This window comes from Bufo gargarizans, chromosome 6 (assembly GCF_014858855.1).
Source record: "Bufo gargarizans isolate SCDJY-AF-19 chromosome 6, ASM1485885v1, whole genome shotgun sequence".
Lineage (NCBI taxonomy): Eukaryota > Metazoa > Chordata > Amphibia > Anura > Bufonidae > Bufo > Bufo gargarizans.
The window spans coordinates 386739447-386764678 of record NC_058085.1 but is presented as its reverse complement, the minus strand read 5'-3'; the positions used below and the strand labels follow the sequence as shown (position 1 = coordinate 386764678).

Here is a 25232-nt window from a genome sequence, read left to right as displayed (position 1 = left end):
CGCAGTGGAAATATCTACTCCATGTGCAGGTATCCTAACGGTACTTGTACATTTTCATGCGGTTTTCTCTGCTTTATTGCATCAAATCCGCAGCAAAATCTTCATGTGTAACTTGTGGATTATTATTTTTTGCCGATTTGAGGTTTTGAACCAGATATCACCCTTTGCATTGCGTGAAAATCCACACGGAAAAGAACGCATGTAATCCGCAACATGTGCAGATACTCTGAGGCTAACTGTGCAGATTTCTTTCCATTTCCGCAGTATAATCCGCATGTTTTTCTTGCGCATTTTGATGCGGATTTCCTCCGATCTCACCCTTTGCATTGCAATCCGCAGAAACAACTGACATGATGCTGATTTTAAAATCCGCAATTTCTGCACATTAAAAATACGCAATGGGATGTGCATGGGATTTGTCAATTGTCATTCACTTTGCTGCTACGGTATGTACCGCACGTAAGCCGCAACGTGTGCCGATAGCCTAAGGGAAGGGCTACGCGGCGACACTGGTCACTTGACACCAGTTGCGGCCAGGATCTCTGAGTAGCGGTGATCCCATAGAAATGCAGGGGATCGCGGTGGCAGTCGCATGAAATCGAACACTGCTGGATTTCTTGCAAATGCCGCTGCGATTCCCATCACCGCCACTTAGCGATTCTGGCCGCGACAGGTGATCATCTACTAGATCCTAATTCACATCCGCAGTTTTCCTACATGGCAGCCCCATGAACAGGTTATTGGCACGGAGGGTTGATACCTTTTCATTGTGCTTTATGCATATTCTTATCTCCACAGGACAGGAGGAGCTGACCTGCGCTCCGCAGCTGCAGTGTCCGCAGGAGTGCACGTGCCTGGACACCGTGGTGCGCTGCAGCAATAAGCACTTGTTATCACTGCCGAAGGGAATACCGAAGAACGTCACGGAGCTGTAAGTCTCCCCGCCGCGAGCTCCCACGTGGCAGATTTGCTGCAGACTTTTTTGAGCCTTGTTGGCAGAACCCCGTTCAGACGTATGGATTTGCAAAAAATTCTGCAATAAATCTGCCACATACTTATCTGACATCTCACCGAAGGTTTATTATCTGCAGTCTCTGGAAATATTGATTGAGCAGCCCATAAAATATACACATCCCGTGCCAGGCATACAATGTGTAAACACTACGAATTACACTCATAGTCATGAGTTTAGTCATTTATCATACATTGTGTCCTTATTGTAACTTTACAAATAACTTGCTTTATTTCTCATGTGCTGGTTTGATTGACAAACCTGTATTATAGCCTATTCCCAGGCAGAGCTGCATTCAAAATTCTGCTTCTGGTGGCATTCACATCCACATCCACCATCACATTGATGTCTGACCTCCATATGTTATGGAGCAGGAGGAGCTGAGCAGATTGATATAGAATTGTGTGCAGTCAGTCCAGTGGCTGGTCCTGTTCAGTGATTGACAGCCTTCCACATAGAGGTGTAGATACAAATGTAGCTGTCAGTCCCAGGGTCACAATGTCTCTACCTGTAGCAGCAATGGTGTTCTCCTCTTACAGGTACCTGGATGGCAATCAGTTCACATTGGTTCCCAAGCAGCTGTCCACATTCAAGTATTTACAACTGGTGTAAGTATAGAGCCGCCTGCTTATCTGTGCATGGATGTGTGTGAAATAAGGCCTACTACACAGGGAAATACGAGATGGATAGGAGAGATGGATAGGAGAGATGGATAGGAGGGATGGATAGGAGGGATGGATAGGAGGGATGGATAGGAGGGATGGATAGGAGGGATGGATAGGAGGGATGGATAGGAGGGATGGATAGGAGGGATGGATAGGAGGGATGGATAGGAGGGATGGATAGGAGGGATGGATAGGAGGGATGGATAGGAGGGATGGATAGGAGGGATGGATAGGAGGGATGGATAGGAGGGATGGATAGGAGGGATGGATAGGAGGGATGGATAGGAGGGATGGCTAGGAGGGATGGCTAGGAGGGATGGCTAGGAGGGATGGCTAGGAGGGATGGATAGGAGGGATGGATAGGAGTGATGGATAGGAGGGATGGATAGGAGAGATGGATAGGAGGGATGGATAGGAGGGATGGATAGGAGGGATGGATAGGAGGGATGGATAGGAGGGATGGCTAGGAGGGATGGATAGGAGGGATGGCTAGGAGGGATGGATAGGAGGGATGGATAGGAGGGATGGATAGGAGGGATGGATAGGAGGGATGGATAGGAGAGATGGATAGGAGGGATGGATAGGAGGGATGGATAGGAGAGATGGATAGGTAAAGACGAGACAGAGGGGATATGATAGAAACTTTTAAATACATAAAGGGAATCAACAAGGTAAAAGAGGAGAGAATATTTAAAAGAAGAAAAACTGCTACAAGAGGACATAGTTTTAAATTAGAGGGGCAAAGGTTTAAAAGTAATATCAGGAAGTATTACTTTACTGAGAGAGTAGTGGATGCATGGAATAGCCTTCCTGCAGAAGTGGTAGCTGCAAATACAGTGGAGGAGTTTAAGCATGCATGGGATAGGCATAAGGCTATCCTTCATATAAGATAGGGCCAGGGGCTATTCACAGTAGTCAGTATATTGGGCAGACTAGATGGGCCAAATGGTTCTTATCTGCCGACACATTCTATGTTTCTATTGATATGAGATAGATAGATGCAAAACGGCAGCAATACAATAAAGCAAAAAAAGTGAGGGATAGATGAATGGATAGATATAAAAATCTATAAAAAAAAAACACAAAAAAAACGGCAGCACACTCAAATAATAAAAAAAGGAGAAAAAGTTTATTCACTCATGTGGACGTGATGTTTCAGCTCAAACACTAGAGCCTTCCTCAAGCATCTATCTACAGTATATCTATCTATCTATCTATCTATCTATCTAATATCCATCTATCTAATATCTAATCCATATCTATCTATCCCATATCTATCTATCTATCTAATATCCATCTATCTAATATCTAATCCATATCTATCTATCCCATATCTATCTATCTATCTATCTAATATCTATCTATCTATCCCATATCTATCTATCTATCTATCTATCTATCCCATATCTATCTATCTATATCTATCTATCCTCTGTGATTGGACATTGTGCACTTAATATGTCCCACTTTTATTATTGTATTGTCTTTCTTGTGTCTGGCCAGAGGTGGAGTGCTGTATTTCTTTCTTGTATCCGGAAAGTAATATCTTTTGTCCCCGTCCCCCAGGCGTTGTCACACTCTGTCTCCATTTACCGCAGCTACAGCCATTTTCACCTTTTATATATTGTATTGTTACAGTACATGTTCCGCTCACTCATTTCAGGGGACATTATTATTATTCTTGGCGTTAATGTTCAGCCTTGAATATTGTTTTCTCAGTAGGTTACAATTTCTGTGCTGAGTTGTCCCACCATTAAATATCACACTCACTTTATAGATTATAAAATAGTGAAGCGTTATATGAAGAGGTATAGTTAGTTACATAGTACAGCACCACCCGGTGTTCAAAGTGTGTAGCAATGTGCTGGTCCACCGAATAAGCTGAGATCCGATGGTCACACATGCCCAGTCTCCCCACAGCCAGGTCTTGGCATAGTGATCTTCTGATCATTGCAGGGCACCCAATAGAAATAGCTTTCTGGAGTAGAGACTCTACAGTAGCATGGCAGTATAGCTGAGAACACTCTGGTTATTGGGAAAGTGATTATATTGTCATCTGCCAGTGGGGGAAGGAGACTGATTCAGCCCAGAGCCTGCCCTTAGCAGCACCAAGACAGACACATGGAAGCAAATACTGATAAAAGGATTCTTTTCTATGCTAGAAACTCTGTAACTTAACACAGCGATAGGTATGAACATGATTCATGAAGTAAGTAAAGTTCTCAGAGCCCTGTTTTCTAATACACAGCTCCAAACCCCCAGCACAGACATAACCTTATGTATAACATGTTCTCTGCCTGCAGCCACCACTTGGGAGAGTCTGGAAACTTCTTATAGGTTTTTTTTCAGGATTTTAATACTGATTTCCTATCCTCAGTTAAAGTCATCAATATCTGAGCGGAGAAGGTTCGACTCCTGGCACCCCCGATGATCAGCTGGCCCTTTCTTCGGCAGCTCAAGCTAATGGCATATAGGATTGAGCTGAAATACCAAGCACAGCCACTATACAGTGTACGGCACTGGGCTACAAAGAGACCGCAGCGCTCATAGGCGCCTTCAAACCGCTGACTGGCATTGGTGCCTGGAGTCGGACTGCCACCCACCTCGGGATTAAAATCGAGGACAACCGTTCTAAATACTGTTATACATTGCAGCAAGCTCCCTCTAGTGGTGGCCGCAGGGAGGCAGAATTTTATCTTTTTATTTTATGTCGATGCAGAAAATTCTGAGCTCTTCATCAAAAATGAAAGGTGTTCGCCAATCTTGGACATTGACGGCATATCGCTAGACTTTACCATCAATGGCAGATAGGTGCGGGTCCCACCTATGGGACCCAGTCTTATCTGGAAAATGGTGCCACCAAAGTCAAGGAGCGCGCACTGTGCATGCGCGGCATACTCTCCATTCATCGCTGTGGTAGTGAGTGCACTTGGCTATTTTTGGAACTCCTATAGTAGTGAATGGAGATTGCACCGCGCAAGTGCAGCCACCTCTGCATTCACCTCTATAGGACTGCCGGAAATAGCCGTTTTTCGGAAACTCCCATAGGGGTGAACAGAGGATGGCTGCGCATGTGCGGTGTGCTCTCCTTCACTTCAAGGGTCCATTCTGGAGATAGGACCCAGAGGTGGCCACCTCTGGGTCCTATTGGACATTGATGACGTATACTAGTGATATGCCGTCGGTGTACCAGATGGGAATCCCTCTGTAATCTTCACTATGAAGACGTACCTTATCTGCAGATAGTCCTGTAACTATCTCTCTGATTCGTCTGACATTTTTGGTGTGATATTGGGAATTCAGGGGGCACACGACAGCGCATCGGGAGCCACGTTTGAGCCTCATAGTTGTGTGTTATACTGTGAGCCCTGATAGGAGGGGAGAATAGAGAATCTGAGTAAAGGAAATGAACGCTTCTCCTTCTAGTCATATCTGCTTGTATTTTACAGAGACCTGAGCAATAACAAGATCAGCTCCCTCAGCATCTCCTCCTTCACCAACATGAGCCAGCTCACCACGCTGTAAGTGATTTCCTGCAAACAAGGTCACCCGTGGACTGATGCCACGCGAGGGCTCTCTCTGTGCCCAATGCTGCATCCTTCTCAAGGAAAAACCTTTTACCTTCATATGGCAATTATTTCACCTTCCTCTGTGACCCGTCAGTGCAGCCGCAGAAGTAGGACAAGCAGTCCTTGACAATGCTGTCATCACTGTGCATGTTACTCCTCCATACGTGTGTTGTCAGTTATGTTATACACGCGTGTACTTAGGGTGGGGGGTGTTTCTTGTTCATGAACCTGCCCTGGTTGCATCTCTCATTGCAAATATTAAAGTCAGTGTGACCTTCAAGGGTTAAAGGGGTTGTCAGAGCGCGTCACGTCATCCTGCTGGGGGATCATGGTGGACGTGGACATGTTGGAGTGGATCAGAGTGATGGCTGAGGCAAATTAGGAGGTCTGTAGTCCTTGTGGTGGCTAATCCCACTCTAGTGGATGGAGGGGCACCACACTTCTTCCGCTGAGGGCACACCCTGGATTTGGAGCTCCTGACTGGTGGTGGCTAGTTGCCCTTACAGTTGAGGTCAGGCAGAGGCACATAAGTCATTATAATGCCATGCTGTCTGGTCAAAGGAGCAGAGTTCACTATGGGAATTCACGTTCCCACACTGAGCGTGTTTCATGCAGTGATCACAGTCCTAGCGTAAGTCTCTCTCTAAATATCCCATGCAATCTTCTCAAATAGCCACAGGCATGAAAACTCAAATATACTTTCTGCAGTTGCAGGGTGCAGATCGTTGATCCGGATGGCCAGTCCATCTCAGAAGTGTGGCAGGTGCCAGAAGCACTTAACCCAAACCACATGCAGTAAAGTCATATTGCCATACATTTGCGTTTACCTTACTGTCTGTTCAGCTACAGCCTTAATTGTCCTCACCAGTGTCTGATCGGTGAGGTTACAATAAATGACAGCCCCGCCAATCAGCTTTGTGAAAAGCCTGCGGTCAGCGCTCCTCATACCAAGCACAGCACCGTCCATTAGATAGCAGCTGTGCTTGGTGTTGCAGCTCAATCCCCTTGACTTGAATGGGACTGAGCTGCAGCTAGACCATGTGACATCACCGTACATCAGTCACATGGCCTAGCTGCAGCTCAGTCCCATTCAAGTCCATAGGGCTGAGCTGCAATACCAAGCACAGCCACTGTACAATGTACGGCGCTGTCCTTGGAAAGCTGTCCCTTCTAACAGCTGATCGCTGGGGGTCTCCAGTGTCAGACCAGTGCCAACTTGATATTGAGGACCTATCCATGGATAGGAAATCCTGGTTAACCCCTTTTCAACACTTGGACAAGCCCTTTAAAATCATGTTGCATCAATGTACGAGGAGCTAGGGGGGGGGGGTCCTGACTTTTTCTCAACAGCAGATGTCAGGAGAAAGAAGGATTGGACTGTTGGATTTCAACATGGCCAATCCTTTTGTTTTTAGGAGGGATAAACTGGAGGTGTCAGGCAGCTGCTTATTCCTCTCTCTTTATGAAGGGCACATGCATGCTCTGCTGAGCCCAGTATGCCTGTGTGTGTGGGGGGGGGGGGGGAGGGAATTGCTAGGATTAACTGTCTAACATGTATGGCCAGCTTTAGTCTGTACCGTCTACCCCAGATACATGTAAAGTACCGGACTTGTCACAGGTTCCATCACTGAATGCGATTACTTTCCCTCCGCAGGATACTCAGTTACAACTCCCTGAGGTGCATTCCTCCTCTTGCCTTTGAGGGGCTCAGGTCCTTGAGGCTCCTGTAAGTATTCGGCCCCCTCTATTAATCCTTGCTTTACCAGCGAGATAACGAGCCGATGTTAATTATTAACCTCTCCGATCCTGTCTTCTAGGTCTGTGCATGGAAATGACATTTCTACTCTACCTGAAGGGATTTTCTCAGATGTCTCCTCACTTTCCCACTTGTAAGTAGCTTCAAAATCTGTCCACACGGACCACCCTGCGGCAAAAGATATTTCTGCTTTCATTCCCTTTGTAATATGGGTGTGACCCCTTTAAAGAGGATCGGTCACCACCAGTTACGTGGGTTTTCTGTCCGTGCCTCTGCACCTCAAAAAAGCAGTGCATGCACAACTTTTTACCGTGCGGACAGTCGGATGCAGATCGTGGACCCCTTCACTTGACATGCGGGGGCTCTACGGTCGGTGCCCATGCATTGCGGACAATGGTTTGCAGTCCGCAGCACGGGCCCAGCCGGCACACGTTCGTGTCCATGAGGCCTAAAACAGGCGTAGAACACGATAAATGAGATGTGCCTCCTGGACTGTATCCATCCCCCCTTTTTCAGATCTGGCGTGAGCAGGGAAAAGTCACAGATTGCAGCGTAAATAACCTTTGCACCGCAATCTATGACAGATATACGCCAAAAATTGGCGTATATCTGTTTGTAAATGACCCCCATAGTCTATGGTTTCGAAAAATCCACAGACACAACAGGGAATTCATTTTCAGCCTTCAGGTTAACATGGAATACGGATGAAAACGGCAGGGGAGTAGCTATAGGGGGTGCAGAGGTAGCGATCCCTGAGAGGGCCCAGGAGCCTGAGAGGGCCCAAAGACCCTTGTGCCGCATAAGAAGACACCGGTATTATAGAAAGTGCATGCTGGTCGAAAATTTGGCATGGGGGAAGGAAGGGGCGCCGTTTCAATTTTTGCCTCAGGCAGCACGAAGGTTATGTGCACCTCTGGCCACAAAGCACAAAGCTGAACGTTTTTACCAGGGCCCATGAGCATTAACTACGCCCCTGAAAAACGGACACAAGGACCAAACACTGACTTTTCACGGACATGTTCACGGATGAACCACTGACCATCTTGTCATGGATGTCATCACAAACGTATGAAAAAGGCCTAATATAGACCTTTTTTTTTTTTTTTGTACTGGTAAAGAAAAAATCTGAACCATATTCATGTGTGCGAGGACCCAAAGTGTATGTTCAGATGGAAGATTTGGGGCACAGGTTTCAGCGCAAATTCGGTGCCAAAAACCAGGCCGAATCTGCCACAGATTGTTTTCAATGGGAAGCCGCACCACGGTTCATGCAGCCGAGGATTTTTGCGGTGCTGACCTTCAAGACCTTGCCAAAAATGCAAATCTGCAGCTGGAGCCTGCCTGTGGTTTAGCTCCATTCAAAGGAAATAAACCTAGAACGCGTCTGCATGAAAACCCACAGCAGAAACCGCAGCGCAGTGTGAACATACCCTAAATGTATATGCACATGGTGCTTCTGTGCAAAATCCGCAGCCTAAAACAATAGCAGCAAAGGGCTCATTCTCATCTGCCTTAAGCTTATCGTTCTTCGGATCCATACCATTGTGAGCATCAGTTTGCACCACTTTGTGTGAGTTCCATCAGACATCACTTATTTTTGGGAGAAAAAGTCTCGCCTGCAGTACTATTTTTCGCATGTCAAAAATAACTGATGCCTGATGAAACTGAAAGAAACTGGTGCAAACTGTTCACAACTGATGCTCAAAATAAGGCCTCTTTCACACGACCATATGCCCTCCGAGACATACGGTCCGTGATCTGGCCATGTCCCGGAGCGGCATTAATCGTGCGCACGGGAGCGCACAGCATCATAGATTACTATGATGCTGTGCACATCGGGCTGCCCGCGGGATCATAAGATCATATGAGTGCGGGACAATAGTCCCGCGGGTGGCCTGACGTGCACAGCATCGATGTAATATATGATGCGATGCTGTGTGCTCCCGTGCGCACGATCAATGCCGCTCCGGAACATATGGCCAGATCACGGACCGCATGGACCGGAGGGCATACAGTCGTGTGCAAGATGCCTAAGACGGATCACTTCTTATGATCCGTCAGAAGAACAGAAAAATGCAAAGCTAAACGCAGATGTAGACGAGCTTTTCAAAATCTTATGTCTGAGGTGCACTAATTGACCTGCGGTGCAGATTTAGACATTTAGCATTTAGACATTCGGCAGGCTGTTACCCGGCACAGAGGAACAGTCTGCCAGAACTCTGGATTTAAAGCCGGCAACTGATGTATCCCCATTGGTCTCTGGGGAGTTCACCCTATCTGGCATAGCCGAAGAATGCCGGGAACCGATGGATCTCAATGACTACAATGAGATCTGGCCACCTTCTGGTATAAATGCTGAGTGCCGCCATGCATTGGGGAACGCAAATTGCAGCCCCCAATGCACGGGCACCATCTGTGTGGCTAGCGCTAACGGAAGCAGACCCATTTAACTTGAATGGGTCCGCGATCCATCTGCACCACAAAAAAATAGAGTATGTTCTATGCTTTTGCGGTGCGGAAGCACGGACCGAAATGCCACTAAGGCCTCATGCACACGACCGTTGTGTGCATCCGTGTCCGTTGTTCCGTTTTCTGTGATTTTCTGCGGACCCATTGACTTTCAATAGGTCCGTTGAAAACTCGGAAAATGCACCGTTTGTCACCCGCGTCCGTGATCCGTGTTTCCTGTCCGTCAAAAAAATATCACCTGTCCTATTTTTTTTGATGGACAACGGTTCGCGGACCCATTCAAGTCAATGGGTTCGTGAAAAAACACGGAGGCACAAAAGATTGTCATCCGCGTCCGTGATCCGTGTCCGTTTTTTTTCCTATCGTTTTCAAGGCAAACTTGACTTAGATTTTTTCTTCACTTTTCTGGTCTGGTGATCCTCCAAAAATCAAGGAAGACACACGGAAGAAAAAACGGACACGGATCACGGAACCCCGTTTTGCGGACCGTGAAAAAATACTCCTGTGTGCATGAGGCCTAAAGCACTCTATAGTGAAGCACTCCGCCGGCCTTCTGTTCTGTGCCTCCGCACTGTATCTTTCAGATTGTGGACCCATTCAAGTGACTGTGTCCGCATCCGTGATGTGGTGCGCACACGGCTGGTGCCCATATATTGTGGAACTCAATACGGGCACGGCCGGCACACATGAGCTGTAAAAGTCTTGCATGCAGAACTTTTTGGCCAGCCAAAGTCCAGCAGCATTTGTGCCAGAAAGCGGCCACATCTCATTGTAGTCAATGGGGATCCAGGGGTTCTCAGCATTATGCGGCAATGCCGGATACGGTGAACTCCGCCAGGCGGTTCTTCTGCCGGATTTCTAAATGCCAAGTGTGAATGCAACATAACACATGCAGATTCTGGTGTGGATTTGGTGCAAAAACAGCACAAAAATCTTTGCGGAGAATTCATATATACTGCCGCCATCATACGGTTCTGTGCCTGGAAGATACTTTCCTTCCAAAGAGAACTAATGTCTGCCAGGAGGTTCTCGCACACGTGAGCGGGCGCTAGCAGAGCGGCTCTGATGCAGGGACCAGGGCAGTTTTGGGATCATACGAGATTACACGACTGTGACTTCAGTTACTACGATCAACAAAAACATTTTTTTAAAGTTCTGCCTCTTCACCTCCACCTGTTCTGTTTTCTTTGCTTGCCCCTTTGTAGTTGCGTGTTCATTCAGAACGTCCTGTGTTTGTCTCTTGGGGGGGGGGGCGCTGCCAAACTGGTTCCTTGCTTTACTCAATCTTTTGTTTCATTCGGCGCACGGTGTAACTGCCGTTCATGCTTAAACAAAAAAATATAACGATTCTCCCTCTAGGCACAGTATCTCCAGGAATTCTTTTCTTTGCCACGCGATTTATGGCGGCTGAGCGCACTGCGCCTCACAGCTGTTCAACAAAAGGGGAAATAGCAGCAAGGAAGCTTTTAGGTGTTTGCAAATGTTAACGCTGCCCTTAGCAGTCCCTGCAAATCTGAACGCTCTCTAGCACCACCTGGTGGGAAATCCCTTTTTTTTTTTTTTATATGGATTCAGTTATTTAATAAACCTGAGAGTTTACTTATAAACAAGAGTGAATAGATATTATCGATGCAGACGTCTGAGACTAAAGCTACTTCAGCGGCAAAAATCCACCCAAAAAAGGGTTTACTCACACATGGCGAATTTGTTGCACGCTTCATCATAAGTTAGCCGACTTGACAGTGTAGGGGGGGGGATCTAAGACCGCCTTAAAAATTGGGTCTTAGTAAATGACCCCCACTGTTTTTGATGCTTTTTTTTTTTTTGTGCAAGCCAGTAGTGGATTCATAAAGAAAAGTGTATAAGAATTATTAATACCTTACGGTTGGATTCAATCCTGTGTTTGGCGGAAAAAAAAACCTCATGACTCCAGTCTAAAGCCTCATTCACACATCCATGTCCATGATGACATCCGCGACAAGATGCTCTTTGGTTCATCCATGAAGAATCCATGTTTGGTCCTTGAGTCCGTTTTTTGCCCTTCGTCTGTCATCCATATTCCACAGATGCTACTAAACTGAAAATTGGTTTCTAAGGCATCTCCTACTGATAGTCCATGATAATCACTGACAGAACATGGATGATCCATGTTACCCATAGACTATAATGCACATGAGGGATCCGTACTTGCAGATAAAATCAGGCATGCTTCCGTGCTATCAGCTCAGTGGAAAACCACTAGTGTGTCAATACAGACATTAAAGTCACTCGACTCGTGATTCACTCACGGACCACATGCCGGACCACAGGTGAGGCATGTAGGAGGTTGTTTGGAGAGGATGAGAGTGGTGGTGGCGGCAGTTAGGTTGGCTGTAGTCCTCACAGTGGCTAGTTCCTCTCCCAGGTGCTCCCCCAGGCCTCTTGAGCAGTAGTTGGAGGGGTACAACCATTCTTCCCCTTGGGGCGCACCCTGGGCTCTTGGGAGGTTCCAGCCTGGTGATTGCTAGGGTGCACCTTGATGTTAGGTGAATAAATAGCAGGGTGCGAGGCAGGCATAGGTCCGGTGATGATGGAGTCAATGACCAGGCCCATTTGTAACATAGTAACATAGTATAAAAGGCTGAAAAAAGTCATCTGTCCATCCAGTTTGGCCTGTTGTCCTGCAAGTTGATCCAGAGGAAGACAAAAAACCCCTGTGAGGTAGAAGCCAATTTTCCTCACTTTAGGGGAAAAAAATCCTTCCCGACTCCAATCAGGCATCAGAATAACTCCCTGGATCAGCGACCCCTCTCTAGTAGCTATAGCCTGTAATATTATTACGCTCCAGAAATACATCCAGGCCCCTCTTGAATTCCTTTATTGTCCTCACCATCACCACCTCCTCAGGCAGAGAGCTCCATAGTCTCACTGCTCTTACCGTAAAGAATCCTCTATGTTTGTGTACAAACCTTCTTTCCTCCAGACGCAATAGATGATGGGAGAGATCTCTGTACTGACCCCCTGATATATTTATACATAGTAATTAGGTTTCCCCTCAGTCATCTTTTTTCTAAAGTGAATAACCCTAATGTTGATAATCTTTCAGGGTCCTGTAGTTGCCCCATTCCAGTTATTACTTTAGTTGCCCTCATCTGTACCCTCTCCAGCTCTGCTATGTCTGCCTTGTTCACAGGAGCCCAGAACTGTACACAGTCCTCCATGTGTGGTCTGACTAATGATTTGTAAAGTGGTAGGACTATGTTCTCATCACGGGTATCTATGCCCCTTTTGATGCAACCCACTATCTTATTGGCCTTGGCAGCAGCTGCCTGACACTGGTTTCTACAGCTTAGTTTGTTGTTCACTAAAATTCCTAGGTCCTTTTCCATGTCAGTGTTACCCAGTGTTTTACCATTTAGTATGTACAGGTGACTTGCATTATTCTTTCCCACATGCATAACCTTACATTTGTCAGTGTAAAACCTCATCTGCCACTTATCTGCCCAAGCCTCCAGTCTATCCAGATCGCTCTGTAGTAGTATACTGTCCTCTTCCGTGTTAATTACTTTACACAGTTTAGGGTCATCTGCAAAAATGTATATTTTACTATGCAAGCCTTCTACAAGATCATTAATAAATATAGAATTAGGGCCCAATACTGACCCCTGAGGTACTCCACTAGTGACAGTGACCCAATCTGAGTGTGTACCGTTAATAACCCCCCTCTGTTTTCTATCACTCAGCCAGTTACTTACCCACATACAGACGTTTTCTCCCAGTCCAAGCATTCTCATTTTATATACTAACCTTCCATGTGGTACAGTGTCAAATGCTTTGGAGAAGTCCAGATATACGACATCCATTGATTTGCCACGGTCAAGTCTAGAACTTACCTCCTCATAGAAACTGATTAAATTAGACCGATCCCTCATGAAGCCATGCTGATATGGCGTTATTTGCTTATTTTCCTTGAGGTATTCCAAGATAGCATCTCTTTGAAAACCTTCAAACTGTTTACACACGACAGATGTTAAACTTACCGGCTTATAGTTTCCGGGCTCTGTTTTCAGTATAGAGTCCTATATCAGAAATATGACATTACCTAATTCTCTTAGGATACAGGGGTGTATGCCATCTGGTCCTGGCGAGTTGTCTATTTTAATCTTTTTAAGACACCGCTGTATTTTTTCCTGGGTCAGACAGGACACTTTTAATGGGAAATTTACTTTTACATTCTGCATTTCATCTGAGAGTTTATTTTCCTCAGTAAATACAGTGGAGAGAAAAATATTTTATGGCTTTGCTATCTCCTCATTGCGATCTCTGTAAAGGGCCGACACCTTCAGATTTATACTTTTTACCATTTATATTATTGAAGAACATTTTAGGGTTAGTTTTACTCTCTTTGGCAATTAATCTCTTGGTCACTAGTTTGGCTGCTTTTATTTGTTTTTTATTTGGTTATAATATATAAAGTCTGACTTAAGTGATTAGATGATGGGAGTTGTAGTAGAAATGTAGTAGGTACAGTTCTATTTCACAGTAAGCTTTTCCCAAAGGCTATATATAGGCAGTAGCGATAGTGGTAGTAATCCTCCCCGAGTCTCTCTCTCTCTCTCTCTCTCTCTCTCTCTCTCTCAACACTTTGCAATCTTCCCAAATAACCACAGGTGTTCAATTCAGTTCTCATTAACCCTTTCTGCAATTCCCAGTCTTCGGGGAGCAGAACTTCGAGAGAATGGCCATTCATACTCCAAAAGTGAGGTGGCAGCTGAAGGCAATTAACCCTTTCCACATGCAGTAAATTCTGTTGCCATAAACAAGTGTTTACCATACTGTCTGTCCAACACGGCCTTGAAAGTGGTTCTCAACCATCGTTCACTCGGGTTAGTCTCTCAGTTCAATGGCTCCTCTGGCAGCTTTCAGTCTCAGGGATGAAGGTTCCCTCCTCAGCAAAGACTCCTAACCAGGGGGGTATACCAGGCCTACACCCCAGCAACTGCACTAAAAATCTGCCAGTTAAAGAGGTTGTCTGCTTTTTTTATATTGATGACCTATCTTCAGGATAGGTCATCAATTTAAGATCGGTGGGGAGGCCAACTCCCGGTACCCCCGCCGATCAACTGTTTGAAGAGGAGGAAGCGCTCGTACGACCGCAGCCTTCTCTTCATTGTTTACATGCTCGCCGTCAACATTACAGCAATGAGCAGGTATAATTACATGGCTCGTTCCATTCAAGTGAATAGGAAGGAGCCATTCCACTGAAGCAAACGGAACGGCTTAGTTGTAATTACACTGCTAAGATTGCGAGGGTGAGCACATAAACAATGAAGAGAAGGTAGCACTCATATGAGCGCTGACTCCTCTTCAAACAGCTGATCGGCGGGGGTGCCGGCAGTCGGCCCCCACCGATCTCCTATAGATAAATTGTCCTGATGATAGGTCATTAATATAAAAAAGTGGACAACCCCTTTAACTATTTGTTGCCTATGCATCACCTTTTGAGATTTACAGTGCACAAGAAAAAAAAAGTATCATTGAAGTAATTTGGCAATAAATCACTATTAACTCTTTACCAGTAAACCTCTGGGTCACTGCATGTGAACGAGGCCTAATGCTGTATGTTGCTGCCACAGAGTGTCTTGAAGATTAATAACTTGTTTTTGGACTTTTATTTATATTTTACTAGAGCGATTGGTGCTAACCCGCTGTATTGTGACTGTAACCTACGCTGGCTGTCGAGTTGGGTGAAGACTGGGTACAAAGAACCTGGCATTGCCCGCTGCACTGGACCACATGAAATGGATGGAAAACTTCTCCTCACCACACCAGCTAAAAAATTTGAATGCAATGGTAAGGAAATTCACATTTGTCACAGTCCTCAGGGACTGTATATGAACCAAGTTTACTAGAAAGTAGTAATGCAGTGTTACAGTTACATTTTCTTTATATAATTATTATTTATTTAGTTATTTATTTACATATTTATTTATTCATTTACCATATTTTTAGCTTTATAAGACTCACGTAGGTTTTAGAAGAGGAAAATCAAGAAAAAAATATATAAATCTGACCTTCAATCTTCAATCTTCATCAGACCTCAGATCAGACCCTCAAATCAGACCTGATATCAGACCCCCAATCTTCATCAGACCTCAGATCAAACCCCCAATCTTCATCAGACCCCAGATCAAACCCCCAATCTTCATCAGACCTCAGATCAGACCCCCAATCTTCATCAGACTTCAGATCAGACCCTCAAATCAGACCTCAGATCAGACCCCCAATCTTCATCAGACTTCAGATCAGACCCTCAAATCAGACTTCAGATCAGACCCCCAATCTTCATCAGACTTCAGATCAGACCCTCAAATCAGACTTCAGATCAGACACCCAATCTTCATCAGACTTCAGATCAGACCCTCAAATCAGACTTCAGATCAGACCCCCAATCTTCATCAGACTTCAGATCAGACCCCCAATCTTCATCAGACTTCAGATCAGACCCCCAATCTTCATCAGACTTCAGATCAGACCCCCAATCTTCATCAGACTTCAGATCAGACCCTCAAATCAGACTTCAGATCAGACACCCAATCTTCATCAGACTTCAGATCAGACCCTCAGATCAAACCCCCAATCTTCACCAGACCTCAGATTAAACCCCCAATCTTCATTAGGGCTCAAATCAAACCCCTAATCTTCATCAGACCTCAGATCAGACCCCCAATCTTCATCAGACCTCAAATCAAACCCCCAATCTTCATCAGACCTCAAATCAAACCCCCAATCTTCATCAGACCTCAAATCAAACCCCCAATCTTCACCAGACCTCAGATTAAACCCCCAATCTTCATTAGGGCTCAAATCAAACCCCTAATCTTCATCAGACCTCAGATCAGACCCCCAATTTTCATCAGACATCAGATCGTGAAATCAGACCTCAGATCAGACCCCCAAATCTTTAGCAGACCTCAGATCAGACCCCAAATCTTCATCAGACCTCAGATCAAACCCCCAATCTTTATTAGGGCTCAAATCAAACCCCCAATCTTCATTAGGGCTCAAATCAAACCCCCAATCTTCATTAGGGCTCAAATCAAACCCCCAATCTTCATCAGACCTCAGATCAAACCCCCAATCTTCCTCAGATCAGACCCCCAATCTTCATCAGACCTCAAATCAAACCCCCAACCTTCATCAGACCTCAAATCAAACCCCCAATCTTCATCAGACCTCAAATCAAACCCCCAATCTTCATCAGACCTCAGATCAGACCCCCAATCTTCATCAGACCTCAGATCAGACCCCCAATCTTCCTCAGACCTCAGATCAGACCCCCAATCTTCCTCAGACCTCAGATCAGACCCCCAATCTTCCTCAGACCTCAGATCAGACCCCAATTTTCATCAGACATCAGATCCTCAAATCAGACCTCAGATCAGACCCCCAAATCTTCATCAGACCTCAGAACAGACCCCAAATCTTCATCAGACCTCAGATCAGACCACCAATTTTCATCAGACCTCAGATCAGACCCTTAATTCAGACCTCAGATCATACCCCCAATCTTCATCAGACCTCAGATCATACCCCCAATCTTCATCAGACCTCAGATCACACCCCCAATCTTCATCAGACCTCAAATCAAACCCCCAATCTTCATCAGACCTCAAATCAAACCCCCAATCTTCATCAGACCTCAAATCAAACCCCAATCTTCATCAGACCTCAAATCAAACCCCCAATCTTCATCAGACCTCAGATCAGACCCCCAATCTTCCTCAGACCTCAGATCAGACCCCCAATCTTCCTCAGACCTCAGATCAGACCCCCAATCTTCCTCAGACCTCAGATCAGACCCCCAATCTTCCTCAGACCTCAGATCAGACCCCCAATCTTCCTCAGACCTCAGATCAGACCCCCAATTTTCATCAGACATCAGATCCTCAAATCAGACCTCAGATCAGACCCCCAAATCTTCATCAGACCTCAGAACAGACCCCAAATCTTCATCAGACCTCAGATCAGACCACCAATTTTCATCAGACCTCAGATCAGACCCTTAAATCAGACCTCAGATCATACCCCCAATCTTCATCAGACCTCAGATCATACCCCCAATCTTCATCAGACCTCAGATCAAACCCCCAATCTTCATCAGACCTCAGATCAAACCCTCAATCTTCATCAGACCTCAGATCAAACCCCCAATCTTCATTAGGGCTCAAATCAAACCCCCAATCTTCATTAGGGCTCAATATCAAACCCCCAATCTTCATCAGACCTCAGATCAAACCCCCAATCTTCCTCAGATCAGACCCCCAATCTTCATCAGACCCCAAATCAAACCCCCAATCTTCATCAGACCTCAGATCAAACCCCCAATCTTCATCAGACCTCAGATCAAACCCCCAATCTTCATCAGACCTCAGATCAAACCCCCAATCTTCATCAGACCTCAGATCAAACCCCCAATCTTCATCAGACCTCAAATCAAACCCCCAATCTTCATCAGACCTCAGATCAAACCCCCAATCTTCATCAGACCTCAGATCAAACCCCCAATCTTCCTCAGATCAGACCCCCAATCTTCATCAGATCTCAAATCAAACCCCCAATCTTCCTCAGACCTCAGATCAGACCCCCAATCTTCCTCAGACCTCAAATCAAACCCCCAATCTTCCTCAGACCTCAAATCAAACCCCCAATCTTCATCAGACCTCAGATCAAACCCCCAATCTTCATCAGACCTCAGATCAAACCCCCAATCTTCATCAGACCTCAGATCAAACCCCCAATCTTCATCAGACCTCAGATCAAACCCCCAATCTTCATCAGACCTTATATTAAACCCCCAATCTTCATCAGACCTCAGATCAAACCCCCAATCTTCATCAGACCTCAGATCAAACCCCCAATCTTCATCAGACCTCAGATCAAACCCCAAATCTTCATCAGACCTCAGATCAAACCCCAAATCTTTATTAGGGCTCAAATCAAACCCCCAATCTTCATCAGACCTCAGATCAGACCCTTAAATCTGACCTCAGATCATACCCCCAATCTTCATCAGACCTCAGATCAAACCCCCAATCTTCATCAGGGCTCAAATCAAACCCCCAATCTTCTTCAGACCTCAGATCAGACCCCCAATCTTCTTCAGACCTCAGATCAAACCCCTAATCTTCAGCAGACCTCAGATCAAACCCCCAATCTTCAGCAGACCTCAGATCAAACCCCCAATCTTCATCAGACCTCAGATCAAACCCCCAATTTTCCTCAGATCAGACCCCCAATCTTCATCAGACCTCAAATCAAACCCCCAATCTTCCTCAGACCTCAGATCAGACCCCCAATCTTCATCAGACCTCAAATCAAACCCCCAATCTTCCTCAACCTCAGATCAAACCCCCAATCTTCATCAGACCTCAGATCAAACCCCCAATCTTCATCAGACCTCAGATCAAACCCCCAATCTTCCTCAGATCAGACCCCCAATCTTTATCAGACCTCAAATCAAACCCCCAATCTTCCTTAGACCTCAGATCAGACCCCCAATCTTCATCAGACCTCAAATCAAACCCCCAATCTTCCTCAGACCTTATATCAAACCCCCAATCTTCATCAGACCTCAGATCAAACCCCCAATCTTCATCAGACCTCAGATCAAACCCCCAATCTTCATCAGACCTCAGATCAAACCCCCAATCTTCATCAGACCTCAGATCAAACCCCCAATCTTCCTCAGATCAGACCCCCAATCTTTATCAGACCTCAAATCAAACCCCCAATCTTCCTCAGACCTCATATCAAACCCCCAATCTTCATCAGACCTCAGATCAAACCCCCAATCTTCATCAGACCTCAGATCAAACCCCCAATCTTCATCAGACCTCAGATCAAACCCCCAATCTTCATCAGACCTCAGATCAAACCCCCAATCTTCATCAGACCTCAGATCAAACCCCAAATCTTTATTAGGGCTCAAATCAAATCCCCAATCTTCATCAGACCTCAGATCAGACCCTTAAATCTGACCTCAGATCATACCCCCAATCTTCATCAGACCTCAGATCAAACCCCCAATCTTCATCAGGGCTCAAATCAAACCCCCAATCTTCATCAGACCTCAGATCAGACCCCCAATCTTCTTCAGACCTCAGATCAGACCCCCAATCTTCATCAGACCTCAGATCAAACCCCAAATCTTCATTAGGGCTCAAATCAAACCCCCAATCTTCATCAGACCTCAGATCATACCCCTTATCTGGCTTCAGATCAGACCAGAACTAGCTAAAAAATGGGCTGCCCTCTAACACTCTGGACGGTGCTGCCACTGTGCACATCCAGCCGCTCTTCCTGCAGTCACTACTCCCCGGTCTTCTCTGGGCTTGCTCCTCACTGTGACCTGACGTCGTTCAGCGTCAGGTTATAGTGCGTACATTACATCCTGATGCTGTGCGCAGTCAGGACTGTGCAGCACTCCTCCCGCAGAAGACCAGGGATCGGTGAGTACAGCCAGCTCTAGCAGCACATCACTCACTGCATCCCGCGCCTCCTCCATACTAGTGAGGTCTTGCATAATGGAATTGCTCACTAGTATTTGCTTTATAAGAAGTACTGCCATTTTCCCCCACTTTCTTTTGGGGGGGATAGGTTTTAAAAAGCAAAAAAAATACATTATTTTATTTAATAAGATCTCTTCCTGCTACTGGTGCTTTGATGCAGCCAGGCTGTTTAAGCCATTTCTGGGGCGGCATTTATTAACGTCGTTGCACATTGACCTTATTGTAAAGTGCATCAGAATTTGGTGCATCTAGTTTAAGAAGAATCTACCTCATGTGGTGCGCCAAGCAGTAAGGGGTGGCCTAAAATACAATATTTTGCTCCAAAATGGCATCATAATTTTGACGCAAAATTCTATCGTACAGTAAGCCACTATTACAGTATTTGACTTTATTAGTTAGGGTTGTATTATTTAGGCACTATAATTTATAGGCAGTATTACTTAAAGGGGTTGCCCGATATAAGCTCCCATTCACTCCTTTACCATGTAGAGGTGGAGCATCGGAGCATTTCCTTGCTCCAGTGCTTCCCTTGCCTTGTGCTGCATCGCGCAGGGCAAGGTCTGTTCGCAGTGAGCCGGTGACGTCAGTATGCTTGGCGGAGACTTCCGCCTACTAGGGAACCCGGTGACCTCACTGTGCCAAATGGGCAGTGTATATCGCTGTTCTGGGCAGTTTTAGAGGTGGGTACTAGTGATACCCATTTGTGCCGGTGACCTTGCCCTGTGCAATGCAGCGCAAGGCAATAGGAGCATCGGAGCAAGGAAATGCTCCAAGGCTCCACCCGTACATGGTAGAGGAGTGAAGAGGAGCTTACCGTATATCCGGGTTCAGCCTTGAACCCGGACAACCTTTTTAAGCAGTATTGCTTAGGCAGTTTTATTTAGGCAGTACTATTTAGGCCCTAGCATATATAAGCAGTATTAGTTAGTAGTATTATATAGGCAATATTATTTGGACAGTCTTGTTAAGTCACAAAAATTTGGAGAAAAATTCGGAGCTTTGCTCAGGGACCTGTATAGCCTATTATCTGGCTTATCAGATCACATGCTGTATTGTTCTGAAATATATGCGTATAATATATCTATATAAACTCCTAACATTGAATGGCCACTAATGGCCATTTCTCCTCCGTAGTGACACACTATGAAGGCACATTTATGAGAATAGGGTCTATATATACACTGTCGCCCACATTTACTTCCCTGCAATGGCCACTATTGATTTAAAACAGGTAAAATAGCTGTAAATAACGCGGCCAAAATTAAACCGCTGGCCGACAATACATCACGCTCCACGGGAAGCAAGCACTCACAAATACCTTTTGTTTGCACCCAAAGGAAGCGTTAGATTTCAGGCCCTGATGTATTTTTGTAGCGTACAGTTGCCTTTATTCGCATCCCTCTCCCTACGAGCCGCACTTACTCGCTGGCTCCATCACAATGCGATATCCAGCGTGTTACCGTCACGTCCGTGCGCTCTCGCAGCTGCAGTGGTTTGCAGCTCTCCATTCCTCCTCTCTGCTGCTGATTAAAATGACCTTCGGCTCGGATATAATGTGGGTCTCTGACGGAAACCTCCTCCGTCTATCCCTTAGAATCGCAGCACATTACTCTGGAAGTTAAATATCTCCAACCTCACTGAATTGTTTTAGGGTCGGGTTATTTATGTTCCCCCTGTGGGTTAAAGAAGCAGAAATCTGATTTACTGCCCCCTATTCCATCTAACGCTTCCCAATGGGCGACTGTTAGTTTTGTCTGCAATGCATTATTGAAATTGGCTTTTCCGAGGACCTGGCCCAGTCATTAGCCCAAGGTTTATGGTCGTCACATGCCATATTGTGATTTAGAACAAAAATTGGATTTAAAATTTTTTTTTTTTTTTTATCTTTCCCTTATTTTTTTTTTTTTTTTTATTCCCACAGGACCAGCAAGCTTAAGTATCCAGGCAAAGTGTGATCCATGTCTCTCCAGTCCTTGTCGTAACCAAGGCAGCTGCCAGAACGATGCAGTGGAGTATTATAAATGTGCCTGTCCACCTGGCTTCAAGGTACGAGTTATCAGCTCAGTAATAGGGTGGAATGAGATGATATTTTGGCAGTATTACTCTGTCACAGCGGTTGGTATCTGGGTTGCATACAGTTCTCAAACGCTGAGGGGGAGACTTACTAATCAAATATGCACCAAAAAATGTTGCAGATGTTTTGCACCACGATTATTAAAGGGGTTCTCCAGACTTTAGTAAAAAACAATCTTCCTGTGTCCTGAGCTGTGGAGGGAAGATAGTTTGCTCAATATTTATCCCTCCATGGTCTGTCTTCGCTGCACACATGTCCGCTGAGACTGGATGCAGGGTCCTCTGCTCAGGTCCTGACCAGATGTGTTCCTGAGTCTTCATGTTCAGCTGCATATACGGAGGACACAGGAACACATCTGGTCAGGACCTTAGCAGAAGAGCCCGCAGCTGGTTTGAGCATAGCCAAGATGGTGGCATGGGGGTCGCAATGGAAGGGTAAACACTGACCAGACTTTCTTCCCTCCACAGCACACAGAAGGTTTCACTATATCCTGAAGAACCCCTTGTTAGACACTTTTTTTTGCTTGTCAGACAGAGGGCGCTGCTGAGCTGGAAAGGGGGCTTGGTTTGTCAGAAAGAGAACGTGACTTCACGTCACCGTATGTATTTTGTGGTCCGCAAAACGCGGATCAGCAAAAAAAATGGATGACGTCCGCGTGACATCCATGTTGCATTGTTTTTTTTTGCAGATCCATTGTAACAATGAAAATGGACAAAAATAGGACTTTTTCTATCTTTTTTTTTTGCGGGGCTACAGAACGGGCATACGGTTGCGGACAGCACGGTTTGTTGTCAGCATTTTTGGCAGATAGGATGCGGACCAAAAATACGGGTGTGTGAATGCACCCTTAATATGTGATGACGTGGACCAAATTGTAATGCAAAACTCTGATGCACCAGATGTATCATCATCCGGCATCAGTCACCGCGATAAACCTGGCGAATCTTTAGACTGTCTAAGGCTATTTTTAAACCAGCGTTTTTGCTGGATCCCTCATGGATCAGCAAAAAACTTCCGTCATGATAATACAACGGTCTGCATCCGTTATGAACAGATCCGGTTGTATTATCTCTAACATAGCCAAGACGGATCCGTCGTGAACTCCGTTTTCTATTGTGTCCGAAAAAAGGGATCTGTCCCCATTGACTTACATTGTGTGTCATGATGGCTCCGTCTTGCTCCGCACCACATCACAGACAGAAAAGTGCTCCTTGCAGCGTTATTCTGTCGCGATCTGGACGCAACCGAACGGAACGCATTCTGGTGCATTCTGTTTCGTTCAGTTTTGTCCCCATTGATAATGAATGGGGACAAAACTGGAGCGTTGTCCCCCCGCTATTGAGATTCTATGATGGATCTCAATACCGGAAATGGAAAGCACAGATGTGAAAGTAGCCTAAGTTACAGTATTTGTAAATCTGTCCCTGTATGGCTTTTCTCTGCCGCCCTTGAATCCAGACCAAATCTGTGCTGTCTTTGCACTGCGCATGCGCTGGCGTCATTTAGTGACATGCATTTTGCAAACAAGGTGGCACTAAGTGAGAGACGGCTTCAAAAGGAAAAGCCTTCCGTGGGGCAGATTTAATTATGCTGTTTCATATTTAGGCAGTGTAAACCTAAACTAGACATTGGCGGATGCTGGATGATAAATCTACCGCACCTATAGGCCGTCTAGTCTAAGGTTATACCATCTATTGGCTTGCAGAATGTGCCATCCCTTCCGGTAACCTTCCGAAATGTTTCTCTTTTTAATATTCAACTGCAAATTGCACCCGAAATATGGCACAGTGTATAGTGACTCAGCTTTTTTTTTTGGGAGTGAGGCATATACATAAAGGGCGGGACAATTTGGGGCTGTTTTCTGTGACTCCCACATAGATGAATGGAGAGACATTCATGGCCACCTCTCTATTCATCTTCTGCCTCACCAGGCAGGGTGGGGGTCAGGGAGATAGGTGTGGGTCCTAAAGGTAGGGCCTTTATCTAGTAAACGTTTCTGACATATCCTATATGTCAGAAACTCCCTTCATCCATGTTCACGTGGAAGAATCACAAAAATTATTGGAAATAACCTAAACCCTCTCACTATATATATATATATATATATATATATATATATATACACACACCATTCCATATGTACATACACCAGGAGACGAAAATTATCTGCTTCACAAAAGGGACTGATTGCGCACGGATTTAAAAGATGCACAATTAAAAGACGCCGATATTTTCCATATTCTGAATCTATTAGTAGACTGTCCCCCCTCCTGTCTTGTGGCAGGTGCTATGGAAAATTTTTACAATTATTGTAAAGAAAAAGCAAAAAAAAAAAAAAAAAAGCAAAAATCCCTCCTTCTGTATCTCCGGATGTCACGGAGCACATGAAATAAAGCTGGAATTCTCCATTATCTGATGGCGGAGGAGCTGAGTGGTGCTTCTGGAGGCAGCTTTCAGTGATATGATCTGGTATGAAGCACCACTGCCTGCAGTATTTCTACCTTATTTTTTTTACCAGGCTTAATGGTTTTTTGCGCGCAGCTGCGACTCATAAGAGATCTGGATGGATACGGGTTTTTTATGAGTTGGTCTCTGCAGAACATCCTTTGCAACAAAAGGCTTGAAAGGCAGCTCATGTGACATGCCGTGATACAAGTTAACAAATTCGGCAGATGCTGCAACGTTACTAGGGTCATCAGTTTCTATAGCTCTTGTTCACACCAGTCTGGATTGAGTCGAGGGGGGGAAGGGGTGTCGAGGCGTGGGGTGAAGGGGAAGGGGTGGGTTTTTGGCTTCTTTTTGGAGTTTTGCTGTTTTTTTTTTATTTTTATACAACATTTTTTAGTCCAAAACACACCAGCTCTTCGTGTTTCATGGAAGTCTAGGAAAATTATTAAATGCAGGTGTTTTTGTTGCAGTGGTCTTTTTTGGGTCTGACACGTTTGGGCCTCTCTTTCTAATAGATATCAATAAAAAAAAATCTATGGATCTTTTAAAAAAAAATATTTGCTGTGCTTGAAAAATAGCCAATATCAGTGTGTGTGCAGTTTTTTTTAATGGCGTTTTTCCCATACTGTCTAAGAGGAAGTGACCTCAGAGGGAAGCACGTGTTTTTTTTTACATAAAACACAAGGCAT

General features: G+C 45.3%; 1 protein-coding gene across 1 annotated transcript in view; it reads left to right on the top strand.

Annotated features, from left to right (window-relative positions):
• The window catches only part of SLIT1 (slit guidance ligand 1), a 298983-nt gene that overhangs the window by 240327 nt on the left and 33424 nt on the right, over positions 1-25232 (top strand). The window contains exons 21-27 of the mRNA XM_044296791.1: positions 799-931; positions 1552-1620; positions 5127-5198; positions 6901-6972; positions 7064-7135; positions 15140-15303; positions 21943-22067. Coding sequence (XP_044152726.1) covers positions 799-931; positions 1552-1620; positions 5127-5198; positions 6901-6972; positions 7064-7135; positions 15140-15303; positions 21943-22067 — 707 coding nt within the window. The remainder of the gene's footprint in view (positions 1-798; positions 932-1551; positions 1621-5126; positions 5199-6900; positions 6973-7063; positions 7136-15139; positions 15304-21942; positions 22068-25232) is intronic.